Below are 15,625 nucleotides of genomic sequence, written 5' to 3'. Positions count from 1 at the left end.
ATGCATGGCCTAAAGGAGATATTACTCATTGCTCTTCACCTTGTGCGTGTACCTTTATGTCTAAAAGACGTTATTGACAAAGAAGTCATGAAAAAGAAATGCAATTCCTAAAAACAGATGGAGTATATGAATGCGAGGGTGGTTTATAAATATCATCCGGTGATTTGATATTCTAGCATCATAACTATACGAAGAAAAAGATTCCTTTGAGAATTTGAGGCGTTTAGAAAGAGCGAAAAAAATTCATTGATTTTAATCAACTGATTTTATTATGTGTTGATCGCGGTGTTTAAAAATATTGATAATTTTTTACATGCAATTCTGAATGTTGGGCCATAATTTTATCAAGGTTGTGTCAAATTGAAAAAAAAAATGACTGTAATTCGAAGCATTCAATGTCAGCTTTAAGAATGTTAACATTATAACTCATTCACATGTAAGTGACAAAAACCAGTTGATGTTTTTTAGTTATAAAAGGGAGGGAAAGAAAATCAAGAGGATTTAGACAGGCAATCATATTATCAGAAATGCAACCTTCTGAATGAAATTGCGTGGTGTGACTGTTTTTTTTTTTTTGATTTTTAATCACAAAATAATCAACAGTGCTTTGAAAAGCCAAAAGCACAGCTCAGGCGTACATGTAATTCTTTGGTGGATTTGATACTGTTTAAAAGGAATGATTCAACTTTTGAAAGCAATTATGCTCAAAATATCGTAAAATTACACTGTATATTTGACACCTGAAAAGCGACATACTTCTAGTATAATTCTAGATTTTAAAAACCATGCATTAACGATTCCTATATTGCAGAAGAAGTAAATCAGGCGTGGTCATAGAGGGTATAAATATGACTTGTGTGTCAAATGTTCAGTAAACAACTCAATATCTAAACAAAAATCATATTAAAAGGAGGTATCTTACACTAAAAAGATATCTCGCCGATAACTCAATAACATATTCTATCTTATAAAACAAATAATAAATGTTTTTTCCTGTAATTGTAATATTTTTATGATTAATGCCCAGGAAAAAAATTGATTAATTTTCAATATTTTTATGAATTTTATCACTTTATCACTTGAGCCTACCACTGGAACATATTCTCTTTTCAGCCATGTTTGCGTTAATCGTCCAGGTCTAAATGTTGACCGGTCACCCCCGACATGATCGCTATAATAAGGCCCAACAATTGATATAAAACGGGTCAGACAAAATACGACCAAGTGATGGATTACATTTTTGCTCCTCCATGGCACCTGATCCCAACTCTGATGTTTTGGAGGTCCGTGTTTGCTCTGCTCCTTTTTATGTATTGTTTTATGGAATTTTCAGCTTGAATACTGTTTGTTATATCGATATATATCATGCTGACATTAAAATAAATTGTTGATACTCCTGCTACTTCAACTTATGTGTGAGTAGCCTGTTTTAGTTTGGGTAAAATTTGTTTAAAATTGATCATATTCCTGCCCTTGATTAGCAAATAGATGGAGACAAAATCACCTATGAAAGTGATAGCTCAGTATGTCCACATAAATTTGGGAAGTTGAAGATTGAAAAGCTGGTCATCTCGCTTGACATACAATTCATTGTTATTTAGCCTTTATCATCCATAGTCCGTAAAACATCCAAATATGAAACAGATGTGACAGGCTCGTGTCATTGGGATTATATCGAGATATATGAATGAAAATAACTCTTGTCAATTCATAGATCGCCGTCGATATATCTAATTGTCGAGGTGAATAGCATAACAAGTATTCTCTTCTTCTCATGTTGAAGTTTTTACAAAATTCTGCTTTATAGTAATACAAAAACAAATTGGCTTAAAAGGGAGAGCAATTTGTGTCCCATGGGACACCAATAGTTTATTAGAAGACGGTTTCAGGAAACTACATAAATGATGCGCTTCTGGATCAGCATCCTTTTCAAAATCAACTTCAGAATACTTGAATTTAGAATTCGAGTCATTTTTGACGGAGTTATTTTAATTTTAACAAATCACGTGATGAAAAGTCTGTTTCTTGTTAAATACTTTTGTCAATTTGGCAATTATTAATTTTTCTCAAGGTTTTAAAAGAGATTTTGAGAATCCATAACTGATTTATAACAATTATAAAATAAGATGTAGCACAACACCTCTTAAGTTTCTCCTTTGCATCACTTAATGCTTTCATAAGGAGTTAAGATAGGGGCTTGGTAGAGCGTTTGTTGAACCCGGATCAATTTTTATGAACTTTAGGAATTTAGTATAGATTAGGTAGGTCATACATATATTGTTTCACTTTGACTAAAATATTAAAAGTTCGAAACACTTAGAAAGTGTAGTTTATAATTATAAGATGTCCAGATTTGAAAATATAACCAAGTTCTTCCAAAATACAGTTTTAATAATTATCGTTTCAAACAAAAAACGATATTTTTATCACTCTGAAGAACCATTAAATATTGTTCATATTGAGAAAAAAAATATAGTTAACATTTTGCCCAATTATTTTTTAACGATTCTATGATATACAGTTTGTATTTCTAAAGATTTTTTTTCTGTAGATGATCGTCTTTTTGTCCCTTTCCTTGAGTGTCATGTTTTTTTTTATATTAGACTAAAAGAATGGATGAACATACTATTAGTAAGTTCATGTACACTGTTTGATCATTTTGCCCACGTCCTATGGGCAGAACATTTGCACAAGTCCATTGACAGAACATTTGCCCTGATCCATGGGGCATGTAAACAAAACAATTGTTATCAGCTATTCTTCAAAGCGCTTTAGAGAAGAATTTAAAGAATATATTTGTGTCAACGCAATTTTTGACCGTCCCTATGTTCTGCGTGTTACAATACGTAAACCACAATCAATTGTGTTCAACTTAATCCTGAACGATAAACGATGGGAAAAAAAACTTTTGCCACCTGTCGTCTCGGTCAGTTTATCAGGTAACTAGTATTTAACAAAATTAACGATTAAATGTATGAAAACCAGATCAATGAATCAAGCTGTATTCAAGAATAACCTATTTATAAAAATCGTTTCCTCAGCCCTGTAAATGGGGAGCAGCATCTTTCTTTCTTATTCAGAACTCAAAATTTCTTCGAAATTTTCTTATCAATGATCAGCTTTAAAAAGAATAAATAACTCTATACCCGTCCTCATACAGAATATTTACATAGCTTGTCTACTTGAACATATATGATGTGTACTGTTGTTAAGGCGAGGGAATTCCCCGCTAATCTTAATACACACACTTCCTGGTTCGATCAGACCATGATATCGTCTGCTAGTGAGAAAACATAATGGATATATGTCAGAATGGCGGGATTGACTGAATTTTAAGAAAGGTCAGTTATGCATTAAGGTACGCTATATTTTTCGGTGTAAATGGTACATATTTACATCTTATTATATGTAGTTGCAAATTAGAAAAAAATTATACTCTCTCTCTCTCTCTCTCTCTCTCTCTCTCTCTCTCTCTCTCAGTGCAATATTGACCAAGGCTATGATAGTCCGCAGTGCAAACTTTTTAAAACTTTTTGAAAATCTGATTTGGGTATTTCGTTGACGCAATTTTAAATTATGTATCTTAATTCCTTAATTTTTAATAACCTTAATAAATATCAGAAAGAAATCTTTCAAGTTATTTTTATGTTGACTTTAAATTTACTGAAAGGGCAACGATGAAAAAAATGGTATCTATTTTTGCACTACGAGAATATATCTTTTTTAATGACCTGAATACCGTTTTCGTCAGTTTTGGTAATAGGAAGTTTTGAAGATATTTTTCCTTGACCTTGTAATGAAATGATAAAGATTCCTGCCTTCTGTTTGAGAATGGGAACAAAATATATGGATGTATGGAGATAATTTTGATGCATTTCTAAGTAAATTGGATTGAGTTCTTAGAATTGAGTTTTGATTCTGATCATCTTTTTTTCTGATCTGTGTATCTAATGCTCAATTTGATATTTTTTATAGATAAACTATTTAATACTTGGTTCGCTTCAAAAATAAGAAAGAAAGACATGTTGTAAGGTAGCAACTGGGAACAAATACATCTGAAAAAATTTACATAATGGTTTGTAAACCTTATTTACCTTCTTATATACATCCACATGTATTCATTTGGAAAAGAGTTTGAAAAAAGTTTGATACACTTTAACAAAGACTTAACTAAACTTTAATCTGAACTTGGTCGATATAAATACAATTCTTTGGAATGGTTTATTGTTGGAAAAGAAATCAATGCATGCTTAGTTTAATTACATTAATTGCTAGTATTCTCCCCAATCATAGATGTATATATTTAAGTCTTTTGTACCTTATATGGGTCAGCCGGACATTTAAATTCTATCTTGGTGATCTAACCTGTCCTGTTAAATAAGATACGCTGTGAACTTCTTGGAAGTGAAGTATTGAAAAAGTTTCGGATAAAGACTTCCTGAAAGCAAAATACTAAGGAAAAAATTTCAATGAATTTGCTTTGTGTATATTTAAGCTTCTGGTAGGCTGAAAAAGATCGAAAACAAAACTAAGAAAAATCCTAAAAATAATAAGCTATTTAAATTTAATGAGATTTCCAGTTTTAGTTGTGCTTATTGCGGAAATCTTATGTAGGAAAGTCAGATGTCAGATCTAACACAGAAAATTGACGACCTTCACTTTCACTCACCGTTAGACTAAATATATTTTATCGATTATCTGAATAAAGCTATCCGTTGTGCGATAGACGACTTAATTGAGAAACCCGGAAGTTTGCCTGTTGAAAATTTACAATTGAATTTTTTTCCCTTCTGCTTGTTAAGCAAAGTACAAATTGATACAGGATGTGTATATTTTCACAGCTGTAGACTTTGTACAAATTAAGGTAACTGCGCCAGCGAGGAAGAAAAATAAATAATTATTTTTACAACATATGCAACAGGGAAAAAAAGTTTCAGCCAATATATAAGGCCAGTTCCATCATTTCAAATAATTTCATATTTCAATTCCAAAAATTAAAGGTAAATATTTTTTTTTCCTTTTTCGATGAAAATTTTCACACCCCACACAACACCCCTCAAATTTCTCTTTGCTTAATAAGTAAATAAAAAAAAACTTGCGTTCTGAACTATTTATTTATTGGCATACTAGTATAACGATGGATTTTTAAAATATTTGTATTTGGTTTGAATTCGATATTATGCAGTCCCTAGGTCATGAAACAAGCAAACAGTATTCTTTCATAAAATTTTTATCCATGCCTTAAATATCACAAAGTAAATGTTATTTAACATATTAGTATATTTTTTTTTCTTTTTCCATTCATTTTTTTTTATTTCCCTAGTTATCATTTGTGTTCAGGAGATAATAAGTAATATACATTAAATATTTATAATAAGATAAAAATATCTTAAACATTGTATTTTCAATTAAATTATTCACTGTTTAGGTGATGAAATAGTAGAATGACCAAGAATCATATTTCTTACAACGTTTGTGCCTTGTAAGTTTTCAGAAGGGAATTTTTTAAACATTTCTGAAATAGGAAAAAAATATAAATGGCAATGAATGACCTTTGTATTGAATATTTTGATTGTATAGATGAAAATCGTTTCATGAAACATATGGAGATAATGAACAGTATTCAAGATACATTGAACACTTAAGTTACTGAATGGGGGAAAATGACTCTGTCACAGTTTGCAGTATTATGTAATTGTGTTACGCTATTGATTATTGTTGAATAAGGCATGCAGATAAGTTATTAAGATAAGCAAAATATACTCCGTTTAAAGCACAACGAGCTGTGTATATATATACGTGTTCAAAATCAATTGAATTTATGAATGTTTTTTAATTTGCTAACATAAATACCTTTGTTGACCTAATGTACCTCTTTAGTGAATTAAAGTGAACAGCTAGGGTGGTATAAAAACAGGAAGTCAAAATTTGCAGATCTTCATACTTTATCTTGACGCACATGTCCTTGTGAATAACTAGATTACGGATGCCTTTTATAAAGAGTGAGGTATTTATAAAAAAGTTTTTAAGAAACATTTTTCTCATGATTGGTGTCTGACCAAGGAATTTAATCTTTTTTTATTGGATCAATGAACTTTTTTTCCTGATCCTTTCAGTGGCACACTGAGTTGGTATAATTATATTCATCTGAGAATCGGTAAGCTTTAAATTATTGAAACTGAAATATTCAAGGAAAAAAAAAGAATGGGAAAAAATATTGAAAAAGAATTATCGATGGGATTTTTGTCGCACAATATTCATTATTTGATAAGATTTTTGTTGCACAATATTCATTATTTGATAAGAATTTAATCATTTATTTTAACTGTAGCGATATGAATTGCTAAACAGAGTTCGATCTCAATATGACACCATGTAATTAAAGGACGATTTAATTACCGGTTCTTTGAATTAAAAAAATCTTGGAAGCTTTTACTAAGAAGCGTCTTATATATATACATGTAATGTACAGTGATCGGTTATTAATTTTTTATTTGAAGTTAAAAAATACTTACGTAAACAGTACCACATTTAGATAGAAAATCATATGAGACAATTTAATTCAATAACTGCTTCAATTTTGAAAATAGAAATATTTGTTTATTGCGTTCTTGTCCTTGCGTGTGGATTTCGTGCACAGTGTGAAATTTAAAACTGATTTGTGGAGGAGGCAACAGGTTATTATGTGCTTGATGCAGCTTGTGTTATTTGCAAACATTAAAAAACAGTCATTTTTTTTAACGAAGAAAAAAATTAATCTTATTTCGTCGATTTCGTAACTTTCATACCATTTTCATTCATGTATATAAATAAAGAGCAGATGAATGCAAGTGAAGTATCTGCTTTCAATTGGTCTCTAATCAGCGTGCTCCCTTTAGACCTGTGTTTCCTGTTAGAAATATAGCGCTCATTTGTTCAGAGTGCGGCCAATGGCGGATCACTTCCCTTATTAAAGTTTATTCCGTAAAATCAGGACTTCCGGCCTATGCAAGTTAATTAATATATAATATATATCAACAGAGAGAGAGTTTATATTTGGATTTGTGCAAATGATTGCAATACAGAGACACCCGTAATATTATTATTATTTTGGCATCGAATTGTCATGCCCTTTTCGAATGAATTTTACACTGATTTTTGGTGCATGTATCATATACCTTATAACTGCTCGGTTAATGAATTTTTTCTGAGACAGGTTTAAACCATTCCTTTTCTGATCGTCAATAAGTCCAGATCTTCATTTATTTAAGGTAATGCAAGTAGAAAATATTTAATTGCGCGAGCTTGATGGATCCGGGATATTACGCGCACATGTAACCAAATAGGGGCGTTTACACAAATATAACCCGAAGTGTTGTGAATGAAAGAGAATATCAACATTTAAAAGTGACACATTATCGCTCCTTTACATATCTATAGAACTTTTTACAATTCATGAATGTATTGTAAAAAACACTATTTTACAAGAACCTGTATGTGAAATATAAAGCGATGGCTCTCATATTCAGTTTATTTATCATGAAAGTGGATTCTTTAGCATAATTTTTCGTAAACTATGAAAAAATTCGGGTCTTATTCTGCCGTTCTGCTCTTGATCTTCTAGAAATAAGTTTTTTTTCTTAACCACACTCAGTGACTGCAAATCCCGAAGGTATATTAATCATTGGAAAAACAAATACATTAAACAGGAAATTTGGATTTGTGACATAATTTTCGGAGTATATATTCACCAGTATTACAATCAAGCATGTTTAATTTTTGCAGATACCAGGCAACAATAATGTCTAGGAAGGGAAAATCAAAAGAATGAGCAATCTGGATATAATATCTGCTGCCAAAAATGGCGACCTACAGGCTGTGATTAATTGCATTAATTACGGAGTATCCGTGGATACCAGAGACAAGGATAATGCTACCCCACTATACTGGAGCTGTTGCCGTGGTTACACGAAGCTAAGCGCCGAGCTGATCAAACTTAAACCTGACCTCAACGCCAAAGTCACCTGGGGGTCAACTGCATTGCATGCATCATGTGACCGTGGTCATATTGCTTGTGTGACATTGTTAATTCAGAGGTTTGTTTTTAATCATCATTTCGTGTTGTAAAATTTGAATTTACAAGTTACCTCCCCCTAGAAAATTCAAAATTTACAACATGATAATCATTTCAAAACACATTTACCGTCACGATAGCTCAGTCGGTGAGCGGAATGCTCGGTCCGTGATTAAAGGTCGTGAATTCGAATCCTGGCCTCGAATGACCTAAGTCGATCAAAAATGGGTAGCGACTGTTCCTTCACCATGAGCTCGACATTTTCAAGCAAAAGTTGCGGGTCCTTTAGATGCGACCTTAAAACCCGAGGCCCCGTGTCACGACAGGTGTTGACACGATTATTAATAAGATCCCTCACTGCTTAATGACTCCAAGTGCCGAGTAAAGGTCAAAATTTGAAGCCCTTCACCGGTTTTTGGTGACGTCTCTATATGAGTTAAAAATTATCAAATGGAACATAAAACAATAAACAATCAATTAATCAATCTAAAGGCCTGTGGATGAGACCTATAAGCCGAGGTCCCTTGTTGCAATAGGTGCTGGCACGAAAAAGATCCCTTAATGGCCCAGAGTGCCGAGTATAGTTCTCCAACGGCAAGTGGTCGCGTCCCATATAAGTGAAACATTCTTGAGAGGGGCGTTAAACAACATACAAACAATTTTTTGAGTATTCGCCGTGGACGCAATGATTTCAACCCATTCGAAGCATCATTGCTATAAAACCACATCTAAGTTATGAAATTTTGATTGGTTAAATAATCACCTGGTTGGAAGAGAATACTTGGAGAAAATTGAGGTTTTGCCAATTTTGATAAAAAATGTCTTAGCAGTTATTTTAGTTATGTCTACAAAGTCCTATTTTTTTGCAGTTTTTTTGCTTTTTTAATTTTATGTTTTGTTTACAATTTAATCGATTAATATCTTAATTTGTTTAGAAAACTTTAATGCATAATTGACAATGCTTCAAGACATAGTGTAACCATAAATGTAAACCATTGAAAGCATATTTATGATATGTCATGTTTTGTTTTCCAGCGGCGCTGATCTAGACCTGCAAAACAAGACTGGAAATACTGCACTTCATTTGTCGGCATATAGGGGAAATCTAGACATAGTAAAGTTACTGGTCCAAAATGGAGCTAATGTATTTCTCCGCAACGAGAAAAGAAGAAGTGCGGCGGAGGAAGCAGAAGCGGGATTCCATACTCACACATCTCAGTTCCTTCACAGAAAAATGACAGGTTGGCTCTCAATAAATAACATAAAATTATTTACTGGGAACGAAGGAACATGCATTTTGTCATATTAAACTGTTTGCTTAAAGGCGTTACGCAGAAGGTAAACAGTTATGGACAAAATGCATTTTTCTAAGAGCAATTAACAAATGTTCTATAATACCTTTTAACTCTCATTTCTTATGTTGAAAGATCTTCCACCGGCTTTAATGTTAGCAATAATTAAGATATGAATCTGATTGTGCCTTCAATATAACATTAAAAAGTCATAGCGGTCCAATGTCTCAACGGCAGGTCCAATGTTTCACTAATCGGTCCAACTTCAACTTTTTGGACAGCTCAGTAAACCGTTGGAAACATTATACTATTTTCTGCGGACGGGACAATATGAACTGAGGTTCCGCGTCGCAGTAAGTGGTGGCACGCAAACGATTTATCCTCACTGGCATGTATAGAACAAAAATTTGCAGCTATCCACCGACAAGTGGTGGCGTTCCCTTTTCATATGACAAAAGAGTCATTTAACAAGTGTATGTTTAGAAAATCTCCAAGGTCAGATCTTTCATAATTGTTTTCCTTGGAGTTCTGACCTTGAAATTTGCCTCATCTCGCTATACTGTGATAGAATAGAAATTCAAATTCAAATTAGGCAATATTGTATAATTTTTTGTACATGAATGTTCATTATGAATATTCAAGAAGAAATTTTAAGTTTACATTTTAAAATTCAGTTGTTTTGAGAGTTGCATTTTTTCATTCAACAGATTACGAAAATAAATGGAGGGAAAGTGAAAGTAGAATACACAGTTGTCCGGAGATTATTAGAAGAAAAATCAACGAGCCCGCATCGGAAACAGAATGTTACACACAAATAAGTAAAGACGGACAAAGATGCTTGTCAGCAACACTTACAGAATGTTTTACGTATGACCTCGAATTAAACTGCGCCAAAACATGCTCTTGTGTAGAAAATAAAGAGAAAGAGAAACATGCCATACAAGACAGTGATATTTCAAAAGGTTGTAAGGTTGTAAGCGCAACAGAGAGTCGAGAAGCTCTAGTCGCGTTGGTGGAAAAGCTTCAGTTGCAGATAGTTAAAGTCAACGAAGAAATTGTTCAGAAGGATAAAAATATTAAAGAGCTAAGTGTATTGAACGAAGAACTCACTTCTGAGATAGGAAAGTATAAGATTGTCTGCAAAAGACTTAATGAACAGAAGACGGTTTTGGAAGAGAAACTGAAAGTGCACTCCACTGTTAAAAAATCGGTTGATCATTTGTATGATTTCTTACAAGAGACCTCACAAGCACACCCCTCTTGTTCCTTTACAGATAATTATTTTGAAGTTTTAAAAGAAAGGATGAAGCGGAAGTGGTTAGAGCCTCCATCGGAACAACCTGTGGACACGCCCATGAAGGAGTGGTTTCCAGGGACTGATTACGTAGTCAATGGAGATCGACCAACCAAAACGGAGACTAATGGAACTGAATCCTTGACATTTCTTATAAGACATTTAAAATCTGGAAAGTTTTGTGATCTCAAGGCATGTATAATTTAGTTAATAATATTAATTTGATGGTATTTTATACTTGAGAAACATTTATTACAAGTAAGCAAACTCTTGATTTTTTTTTTTTTTTTTTTACATATTGATAATTATTGATACCTATATAACTTATGAAAGTCGATTATATTATATACCATAATGCTGATGGAATGAAGTCTTTATTTTAAAGTTATTGCCAAAATGGACATCAATTCTGATATTGTTTTACAAGTGAATGAATTTTTCTTCGTTCTTCTACTTGTTGTTTCTCTGCTTCTAGAATGTGTGGCATAAAAACTCGTGTTGTTATTTTTAAGAAAAAATATTTTCTTTCAGATGAAACTGCTAAGCGACGATCCTAATGCCTCAACATTCGGATATTACTCAGTGCCACAATGTGCTTTGGAAATCCAAAAGCTTCATAGACTTTCGGTCTTGAAACATCCGAACATTCTGAAATCCTTGCATGTCTTTCGAGGATCAACGGAAAGATTTCGAAAATTTCTTTCTGTTCTTGTCCCACGAGGATCCATGAATTCCATTGAAATTCCGAGACAGGCTTTTTTTCTTGTGACGGAGCATTATTCACATACCCTTCAGTCTTTCGTAACATCGCTCCGGGGCGTGACCCCGGCTCCTTTATACGGGTTAACGGATGAGTTTCTCCTATGTATAGTGTACCAAATGTTGTCTGCTCTCTGTTATTTGAAGCGATATGGAATTGTCCACAGAGACCTACATTCAGGAAATGTGTACATGTCCGACCGTTTTTGTCCGGTGATTGGAAATTTCGATATGGCTCTATGTGTTCTTGACAATGACAATCAACAAATCGTGCTCCAAGAACAATGTCAAATCATGGCGGGAAATTCAAATGCTTGGTCACCTGAACTTATACAGTACAATAGAAATGCACAGCAGCTGATATCAAAGAAGGTAATTATATTGATAATGTGATAATTTTTTAATGTACAAAAAAAAAAATCAAAAATAAATGAACGACATCTTTTTTCTTGCTAATGGTATTTTCCTCTTTAATTTGTCTTATTAGTTCTTTGCAAGAACAATATCTGAACGTAATATAATTAAAAAACTGTTTATGATTATAAACCATTATTGCGTTGAATCCTGATAGCGAGGAAATTTTGAGAAGATTTGAATGAAAAATTGATTTAGATATACAAGTTTTAGTTCGAATTTTTTCTGTTCCTATACACAAGCCTTTTGCACTCACTCGCTATGAAGTCTATGATGGTAATATCGGGGACATCTGGTTTCTGCTTTGTCAACAATATGTTTAAGGATAACTTGTTTGCAAGATTTTAGGCTTATTTTTACCAAATACTTTTACTGATTTTGAAAGTTTGGTTTTATTTCAAGATTTCTTGCTATTAGAGGCAATTGCTTCGCGTTTTCAGAGAATAAACCTATTATTTACTTTAAAAAGATCTTCTAAAAACAGCTATTTTCTTGAGGGTATACATACAACATTTGTGAATTTTATGTCAAACTGACTATCTATATCTTTCTACATCTTATATCATTTTTGTCCACTTAAGAGGAAGACGTGTATTCTAAATTTTTTTTAAGTTTTCGCAAATTTGTCTTTTAACAAAAATACAGGGATCTCTTTGGGATGTTTGATCGTGTGAGATCCATTACGTAATCTAGACAAGTCATCCTAATTATGTAATATCCTTTTTCTTCCTCCTCAAGTTCTAAAAATGTCATTGGGAAAATCAATGGGAAAAAATGTATTAATTGAAATAACGTATGTGTTTACGACGTCTTCCTGGTGTCAATGTACCCTTATTTTGGTCCTTGAGCCATGTTTGGGATGTTTTAGAGTTTTATGATGCGAAGAAATCTGAGTGGTCCATAAAATTTATTTTAAAATATATTAGGGATTCACGAGATTTAACCGTTGTAACACTTTAAGATGAATGTTTACCGTGCTTTTTAATTGAAAAAAGATACATGAATCCAAATTTTGATGGTCCATTTTTTTTTATTCTTCGCACTATTTACAACTATTACTACACAGATAATGTATTTATGATTTCACAAATTCTTTTTGAAACAAATTGACACAAAAAGCATCTACTATTTCTTAAAAAGCATACAGTGTGTAATGTAATTTTTGAATTACTTAACCTAAAAAAAGCATTTTTTTTAATTCTTCAGGTAACACTTATGATTATTTACGACAAATCTGACCTTTACGCAATCGGGAGGATGCTACACACACTTTTTCTGCTTCCGGAAGTCGACAAGAGATTCCAGCAGACTGTTGAAGAGAATCCATGTTACAAATCACAGGAGATACCGGAACTTCCGGCATCTGTACCACGGGGTCTTAGGATTCTGTTGAAAAATCTCGTTTATAGTAATCCTTCTGAAAGACTGAGTGATCAGCAATCCAAGCTCTTGTTAGTAAACTAATAATCAGAAATAAGTTATTTTTAAAACAAATTGCTAATATTCATCAAATTGATTGTTTTAATGAAGTAGTTTACTAATTTTTTTCTCATGTTCATTGCAGCATTGGAATCCTTATGTTCGGCCCCAAAACCAAAGAACTTCACAGTATTGACGATATTCATACGTATTGTCACTCACGAATGCTTCATCTACTGGGACAAGACGAAAGAATTCTGTAAGTATTTATAATTCTCTTTGTAAAAACATATTGCTTAAATGACAACTTTGCATTAGATTTAAATTTTATACAATATTTATGGGATAAAAATAATATTTTATTTTTAAGGAAAACACCTAACCCAACATTTGAAGAAATCCAAGACGTTATCTCACCGGAACTGGAAAGTGACTTTTTATCAACTGCAGGAGAAGATTCATATTTTGATATGTACAAAAGACTCTGTTCTTTAAAATGTTTACAATAAAATAAATTAAAATTTAGTTTTGATTAATTTTAAATCATATAAAACAATACTGTAGAAAATAAGGTTTATATTTACATGAAGACAAGGTAACAAATAGGGATCTATCTAAAAACAGTACTTAACTTTTATCTGTGTATGAAACTCGAATGCTAGAAATTTCAGAGATTAGATACGGTGCCTTAAAGAAATAAGCATTTCCTTTACATTCGTCACGCAAGCGTAGAGACTTGTGTATTGATCAGTTGAAAAGATCATTTGGTAGTCAAATTAAATATAAAACTAAGGCCAAAAATTTGTATGAAACCAAATACAAACGGTCAACCAATAATAGGCTGTATTTGGTAAGAAGATCAATGTTTCTGCATTATTATTGTTTATCACCTGAGCTTGTTAGTTTTTGTATGGGGAATCTGCAATGTTATGTTTCCCAAGGTATCATGCTTAACATATGAGCTAACATAAACATTGAACTTCTCATTTTGAAATACCAAAAATGTTTCTAGCAAAGTAACATTTACTAGTAAAAGATATAAACCGAGGTGTCGCTTAGGTGTTAGCCGAAAAAATTGCTCAATGGCCGTAAGTGCCGAGTAAAAGATAAAATTTGTAAAATCCATATGAGTGAAGAATCTTCGAGAGGTACCTGCGGTACATTAAACAACATGCAGTCAATCAATCTTATCATATAGACACATATTTACCACTAACACAAACTAAAATGACATGACATTAAAATTGCCTTTAAAATTAAACAGATTGCAAACGAAGTATAAAAGGCCTCTTCTCCCCATGTTCTCGCAAGATATATCTTTTTTGCAGACGTATTAAACATGAAATGGTTTGTTTTCAAAACATAACTATGTTTTGGAACGGGGATAAGTATGTATTATCGTAGACTTTGGCTTGAAATTCAGCTTAAATCTATTTAGTAATGGTTTGAGAAACAAAACATTGTAAAAGATTATTTGTTCCAGAATCTTTCTTTCCATCTTCAAAATGCAGTCTTTGCGAAAATGCTTTTCTGTTCATGATTCAATGTAAGGCAACCTTCGGTTTCATCTTTAAACTACATTGTAGAGGTACTATTAGCACTGAGTTAAATTAATGATACCCACTGCTTCCCATATGATTATAAGGGGAAATCGAAGTTTTGTTCAGGGAGACCCTAAATAAGTATCAGATCAAAATGTAAACTAGGAGGTGTAGAGTGACATTATTTTTAATAAAAAAAAATCGTATGTGAAAGCATCATGAAATTTAATTCAGTAGTATAAAAAGAGGTGTGAATACATTGCAAGAGATGGGTACCTATCAATATTATAGTAAGAATGGCAGTGTCCATGTTTTTCTACTGGAAACCAAATTGTGTGTTGGATAAAAAAGTAAAATAAGACATGCACAATAAAAGTATGTAAAACAAGAGGCCCAAGGGCCACATCGCTCACCTCAGCAATTGGCTAAGAAAAAACACAGATCAGATCAGAACTGAAAGTAAACTGGGGTGAGGGGGCGCGCTTGAATTTTACACCCCCAGGGGGTCATGATTTGAACAAACTTGAATCTACACTACCTGAGGATGATTCCCTATAAATATAACGAAGCCTGGCTTTGAAGTACTTGAAAAGAAGATTTTAAAAGGTTTCCCTATATGTTCCTATGTAAAACTTTGATCGGCCATTTTGGCCCCACCCTACCCCAGGGGGTCATGATTTGAACAAACTTGAATCTACACTACCTGAGGATGATTCCACATGAGTTTAATCTTTCCTGGCCCAGTGGTACTTGAGAAGAAGATTTTTAAAGATTTTTCCTATATATTCCTATGTAAAACTTTGATCAGCCATTTTGGCCCCACCCTACCCCCGGGGGTCATGAATTGAACAAA

The 15,625-nt window shown here is 32.8% G+C and overlaps 1 protein-coding gene across 1 annotated transcript; it reads left to right on the top strand.

The window, feature by feature from the left end:
* Nucleotides 1-3,235: 3,235 nt before the first annotated feature.
* Nucleotides 3,236-13,756, top strand: LOC134236607 (uncharacterized). Its single transcript, XM_062718780.1, has 8 exons — nucleotides 3,236-3,345; nucleotides 7,765-8,075; nucleotides 9,089-9,294; nucleotides 10,053-10,831; nucleotides 11,171-11,770; nucleotides 13,019-13,263; nucleotides 13,377-13,490; nucleotides 13,602-13,756. Exons 2-8 carry the CDS (start codon nucleotides 7,807-7,809, stop codon nucleotides 13,738-13,740), a joined length of 2,352 nt encoding a protein of 783 aa, XP_062574764.1. The 5' UTR covers nucleotides 3,236-3,345; nucleotides 7,765-7,806; the 3' UTR covers nucleotides 13,741-13,756.
* Nucleotides 13,757-15,625: the final 1,869 nt, after the last annotated feature.

Source organism: Saccostrea cucullata, unplaced genomic scaffold, assembly GCF_032062105.1.
Source record: "Saccostrea cucullata isolate Sc308-1 unplaced genomic scaffold, CSIRO_AGI_Scuc_v1 ctg1450, whole genome shotgun sequence".
NCBI lineage: Eukaryota > Metazoa > Mollusca > Bivalvia > Ostreida > Ostreidae > Saccostrea > Saccostrea cuccullata.
This window is presented reverse-complemented; position numbering and strand designations above follow the sequence as displayed.